Below are 6,070 nucleotides of genomic sequence, written 5' to 3'. Positions count from 1 at the left end.
AGAAAATATAATCACACATCGTATGCATCACCTCCTTGGCTCACTGTCCACACTTCATCTAACATGTCCACCTCTTGAAATAAGTCACTGCTTATTTCTGGTGCTTTCAATGCTGTTGAAAGCGTTCCTGCTGTTCTTGACTCCGTAAAGACATCCCCACCATGGAAGACCAAGCTCCTGTGTGTGCTGAAGAGGAATGTGAAAAGGATCTCCCAGCAAGGCTTCAAACACCAACTCCACCTCGGAGAGGTCCCTGGATATCCCATGGATCACCTCCCTGTTGTCATCTCAGAGGTAGACCTATGTAACCTAACCTATGTAGGTAAATATGTGTAAAGGGACTTGACACGTCTGTCACTGTAAAGTAGAGTTGAGTAATTTGAAAGTAATTGAAAATGTTTTGTTTATGTCCAAAATTGATGGACCTATTGACCTTGTCTACAGGTGCTGGTCTGCGTGCTTTCCAGCGGTCTGAACCATGAGGACTGGCCAAGGGTGGTGTGTGACGACATCCACAGACACCTGGAGAAACTGAGGAGCAAAGTGGTTACTCTGAAAGGCCACGCTGAAGGGCGCACCCTGCTGCCGTTGCCTCTGTCTGTGCAAAGGGCCCGACCTCAGGACGTTGCTCTTGGGTCAGTGGGGAAGAATAATTTACTTCCCTGGATTTGAACTAAATAGATGACTGTGTTTTTGTTTTTATGTCCTTTGCCTCCTTTCTTCTCTAGTCCCACTGGTTGGCCACTGGACTCTGGCCTATTATACTCTATGGAAACTCTTATAGTTCAGTGGTCAGGGCAAATATGGAATGTTCTGAGAAAAGACTCTGGGAAGCTACTCCTCAGTGGAGACAACCCAGGCCCTAACATCGAAATTCAGTTTTGGACCACTCAGAGAGAGAACCTGGAGGGCATTCACTTACAGGTAAGACTTAGAAAACGTTGTGCACTCTATTTTATGTGGGGTTTTTTTTAAAACGTTGTGCACTCTATTTTATGTGGGTTTTTTTTTTTCACATAATTTGGAGTTAGTACTGTTTTTTTTAAACACAGAGTTTATACATTAAATTTTTTTTCAGATCCAGAGCTCCAAAGTTCAACAGATCATGAAGATCCTGAGAAAAGTCAAGAGCAGTTATTATTATTCCTTTAAGTCTGTTTACCAACAGGTCTATGAGGGTACATCCACATTTTTTTACATTTCATGCTGCATCTTTCAAATATTATTAAGTTAATTAACATGTGTAATTCTAACATGTTTCTGCCTCCTGCAGTTTGAGTAGACTGCTGACTAATGAGATTTCATGTATTGATCACTGTGTTTGTGCTGTAATCAAAGCATTGCTGGAAGCAGAGGACATAGATGTGTATCTGCGCCCTTTGAGGAAATTGATTAGCAGCTTTGAAGAGAAAAGTTTCCCTCAGGTCGATGTTCTGCTGCCTTCACTTTTCCACACACTCTGTCTCATCTGGAGCAACTCTCAGTACTACTGCACACCAGAGCGCATGGTGGTCCTCCTGCAGGAGTTCTGCAACCTAATCATTGAAAAGGTACGGTGATGAACTGAAGATGAATTACAGCTGATGTAAACAAATGGGATTTTAATACAGGTTAACATCACTGTTGTCAGGCTATTGGCTACCTGATCCCAGAGGAGCTGTTTAAGATGGAGCTGGAGGAAGGCCTGCAGAGAGTCCAAATAACTATCTCAGTACTGCGCACGTTCAAGCAGTTGTTTCACACATACCGTCAGCGTGTACCAGAGTACTACAAACGAGGGCAGGTCATAAAGCAGTGGGACTTTCCCGCTGCTTTAGTGTTTGAGCGTTCAGACCACATCATGAAAAGGCTGCTGATGATTGAGGTCAGTGAGGTGACGGGTCATCGCTGAGTGTTTTCCACCAAATCTCATCACACCATCACGTTTCATTTATTTGTTTCTCATATCTAGGACATCTTTGTAACAGCGCTGGACTTTCTGAATTTGGAGAAGATTGAACTTGGTGGATCCAGAGGGAAGATCCTCACTGAGATGGTCTCCTGCATGAGTGAGGAGTTCCATGACCGCTGGCGGAGCCTGAGAGAGAGCAAATATGACCCCTTAGACTACACCAACGAAGTGAGGCCTGCTGAAATCATGGGGTTGTTTTTGATATCCCACCGCTATTTATTAATTAAACCCCAGTAGGCTGTGATTCACAGCAATTTATAAATGGAATTGACAGGAACAACCAAATAATTAAAAAAAGATGATTAGATGTTATTTTTCTGCCCAGCGGTAGAGTAATTGAAAAGTATCTAAGCAGAGTTGTTGCCAAGCAACACTCAAAAACCACTGGTAGCAGTGCATCAATATTTAATTTACTCTTCATTAAACACTCATTTTATAACATCATCCAGTGTGATTCAAATAATCTAACCTGGAACTGAAATTGATTTGTGTCATAGTTTGTGTTTTTGGAAGTGTGAGATATTCCAGCAAATACTGATCTAAAGAAAATGCTACATTAGCTGAAATTGTAAAATATTAAAGGTGTCCTTCAAGTTTTCTCTACTCTTTGTCCAGGACTTTGTGTGTCAGTACAGGCATTTCAATGAGCAGAACAAAGACTTTGACCAGAGACTTGGGACTGTTCTAAACCTAGCTTTTCAACACTCCAAAAATCTGAAGTCAACCTTTAAGGTATGTCTGTTGCACTTTGTTTTTTTTTGTTTTGTATTTTTTCTGAACGCATTAAGACATGGGTCTCAAACCCTCTGGTCAGTTGAAGGTCATTGATTCCACCATAATGCAGTATGATACAAACAGTAATACAAAAAAATCTATTTGTTTGTTGCACAAACTATAAAATACAGCAGTTCAAATCACAAATCCATGTCTTTTATCATTTTTAAATGATTAGTTAAATCATTTTAATGAAATAACACATGGCTATTTGACACTTTCTGTCTGGTTTGACCCCCAACAGCACTCTTGATTTTAATAAACAAGTATCTATATTTATTGTTTCAGTCATGGAAATTAATTTGGATTCAAAACTTTGTTATAAATATTGGTTTTTGATGATTAATTACAATTATTCCCAAATTCCAAGACAACTTTTATTTTATATATCCCATTTAGCTGTTGCAGATTTTTGGCTCCCTTCTGGAGAGACCCAGGATCCACCAGCTTTTTTCTCCAAACCACAGTGTTTTGTTGACCATGTTCAACCAAGAAATAGACCACTGTCAGTCCATCCTTGATCAACACAAGGAAGAGGTGAGAATCATTTATTCACAGAAAATAATAATTCGAAATAATCCATAAGGCAGACAAGTTTTGTTTTGTTTTTAGTTGCAGTCAGACTCTGTGGTCTTGGGAAAGAACATGCCATCGGTGGCAGGAAACCTGAAATGGTCACAGGAGCTTCGGAATCGTATTCTCGCCATAAGGAGTAGCCTCTGCCAGCTGCCTCATATGTATGTTCTCTACCCACACTATTAGGGATGTAACAATACACTGGAAAGAAGTTATGTTCATCGCTGTGTTTGCTTCAGGCCTCTAGGGTCTCCTGAAGCCGATGATGTCTTCAGGAAGTGTGAGCGCATTCTTGAGGTTCTGGAGCAACATGATGAGGATCTGTTCACTAAATGGACAGAGGGGTTGGAGGAGATCTGTCAAACCCACCTGAGTGACCCTCTGCTGTCACTGGACACTGACAATGGCCTGTACCAGGTCAACTTCAATTCAGCGGTAAGTCCAAAGAAAATACACCAACTCCACTAAAGCAGAGCCATTGTTTTAATCAAAATCACATGGATCACCATAGATTACCATTTTCCAAAAAAACTAAACTATTAGGGCAGATGCATATTCCTATGCAAAAATATCAGAAGTACAAATTCCCAATGCCCAGGTTCCTGTCTGTATTCAGGAACTTACTATTACTTACTTTTTTGGTTTTGAAGAGACACTTTAAGACTAACAATAACATGTTACCCACTGCTGTCTCTCCATTTTTTTAGTTAACATCAGTTCTGAGAGAAGTGAAATATTTGGGAATGTTGAAGGATCAACACATTCCAAAAGCAGCTCTGCTTTTGTACTCCAAAAGAGAGAGACTCTACATGGTACAGAACTTTTATTTTTTTACTTTTCATTATCTCTAAAGTATTTTCTCTAGGATATGTCAAAAAAAATGTTTTCAAACACAAAGAAATGTTCTGTACTTTGTAGCACACACAGACACTGACCTTGGTGACCCAGTGGTACAACCACCTCCATGGGACCGTTCTGGCTGTGGAGATAGGGTTGGTGAAAAGTGAGATGGATGAGACAAAACAACAACTAGAACCTTCTCTCAAGGAGCTCACCTGGGCCCAGGATGATCTTTGGGACTACATTCAGACCACAAGAGACATGGTGAAGGTAGTGAACGCTTTCTAAATATAGAAAGTATTGGTTATTTGAAGCCTGAACTATTTGTATTTATACAATTATAAAAAAAGAAATTTTGGCTGGTGTGTTCAAAATGTTTTTGTTTTTTTTTATTAATGCTCTTTTTGACATCACCAGAGCATCTCGAGTCGTGTCCAGAACAGCAAAGCCAATGTGCTGGCAATCCAGGGTCTTATGGGTAAATTTAGCCACCAGGCCTTCATCACCAGAAGAACCCCTGGCTCTGCTCTCCTCGTCTTCTCTGAAATTGAGGAGAGTGTTCTCAAACAGCATGACCTTATCACAAGAACTGGAGAAAAGATACATGAGCTTTTGCAGGTAGAATATATTCACTGGTGAATATGTCACAGCCTTTGGGATTTTATATATATATTGCTTTATATGTGTACTGTATATGTAAATCTATAAATCTATATCTATGTATGTGTGCATATAATTTTAATGTATATATATATATATATATATATATATATATATATATATATTGTTTGTTTGGGTTTTTTTTTACACTTTTTACTGTGTCCACTGTGCTCCAGGAGAACCAGTCTCTACTTGGTGTCACAGACATAGAATCCCAGGAGTGGCAGGCCTACACAGACTATGTAGATCAGATGATTCTGACGGGCTTCTCCTCGGCAGTACGCTGCTCCCTGCAGTACCTTGTGGACAACACTGATGCAGCCCAGCAGATAATGCCACTTTTTGAAGTCCAGCTCATTCTCAATAGCAATGAGATGACATTTGACCCCTCACTGGACTTGAACTATAGCAGTAACTTCTATCAAATAGTGGATAAAATGGTGACTGACATCACAAAAATGGCTTCCTTTATACCCAGAGTGGCAAAGCATAAACAGAAGGAAAACTATCAGGTGACGTTTAAATCCAAACTTGTATTTGTCATGTGACCTTTTTTTTATTTTTAATACAGAAACCTCACACTTCTTTTTTGCATATATTGTAGACTGACATTAATCAGATGGAGGATTTGACAGAAATGTGCCACATAATCAGATCTAGAGCACGGGCAGCCATTACTAAGGTTAGTGCTGGAAAAATCCACACTAGAGAGGAATGTATTTATGTTCTTGGGATATAATAATATACATTATTGACTTTCAGGCCAAAGAATATCAGCAATCTTTTGCCAGCTACCGGTACCTGTGGACAGATGACAGGTCACAGTTGTAGCTTTAAAATTTATAATTGTTGTTTCCACATGAAAATCTGTAGTAAAACACATTTGAGTCAAAATCACATGTTTTTTTTTTTGTTTGTTTCTCAGATCTGAATTCATGAGGCAGTTTCTGCTCTATGGCCGTGTTTTAAGTACAGAGGAAGCTGAGCTGTACGCTGACTATGAGCTCAAAAAGAACCCACCGACTCTGGATAATTTCAAAGATCAGGTGGGCTTTGCATATCATGGTGTATATACCACCGAGTAATCATATTGAATATTGGAGTGGTACATTTGTAGCCCATTTATTTATTTCTCCGATCCTTATTCCAGATTAACCTGTTTGAGTCTCTGTATTTACGAGTGAGTAAGATGGAGGACAGAAGGCTGTTCTGTGGCTGGCTGCAGCTTGACGTCAGACCTTTTAAGCACATGCTGATGAATATTATCAA

At 39.7% G+C, this 6,070-nt stretch overlaps 1 protein-coding gene across 1 annotated transcript in view; it reads left to right on the top strand.

Moving 5' to 3' along the window:
- Nucleotides 1-414: 414 nt before the first annotated feature.
- dnah9l (dynein, axonemal, heavy polypeptide 9 like) overlaps nucleotides 415-6,070 on the top strand; it is a 28,988-nt gene continuing 23,332 nt past the window's right edge. The window contains 15 exon segments of the mRNA XM_025052399.1: nucleotides 415-924; nucleotides 1,079-1,178; nucleotides 1,339-1,550; nucleotides 1,631-1,864; nucleotides 1,952-2,184; nucleotides 3,193-3,262; nucleotides 3,338-3,462; nucleotides 3,541-3,736; nucleotides 4,009-4,113; nucleotides 4,220-4,411; nucleotides 4,559-4,759; nucleotides 4,957-5,313; nucleotides 5,406-5,517; nucleotides 5,690-5,847; nucleotides 5,952-6,070. Coding sequence (XP_024908167.1) covers nucleotides 682-924; nucleotides 1,079-1,178; nucleotides 1,339-1,550; nucleotides 1,631-1,864; nucleotides 1,952-2,184; nucleotides 3,193-3,262; nucleotides 3,338-3,462; nucleotides 3,541-3,736; nucleotides 4,009-4,113; nucleotides 4,220-4,411; nucleotides 4,559-4,759; nucleotides 4,957-5,313; nucleotides 5,406-5,517; nucleotides 5,690-5,847; nucleotides 5,952-6,070 — 2,657 coding nt within the window. The 5' untranslated portion in view covers nucleotides 415-681.

Source organism: Cynoglossus semilaevis, chromosome 20 (assembly GCF_000523025.1).
Source record: "Cynoglossus semilaevis isolate Cse_v1.0 chromosome 20, Cse_v1.0, whole genome shotgun sequence".
Lineage (NCBI taxonomy): Eukaryota > Metazoa > Chordata > Actinopteri > Pleuronectiformes > Cynoglossidae > Cynoglossus > Cynoglossus semilaevis.
The sequence above is the reverse complement of the archived record's forward strand: the minus strand, read 5'-3'. Positions and strand labels throughout refer to the sequence as shown.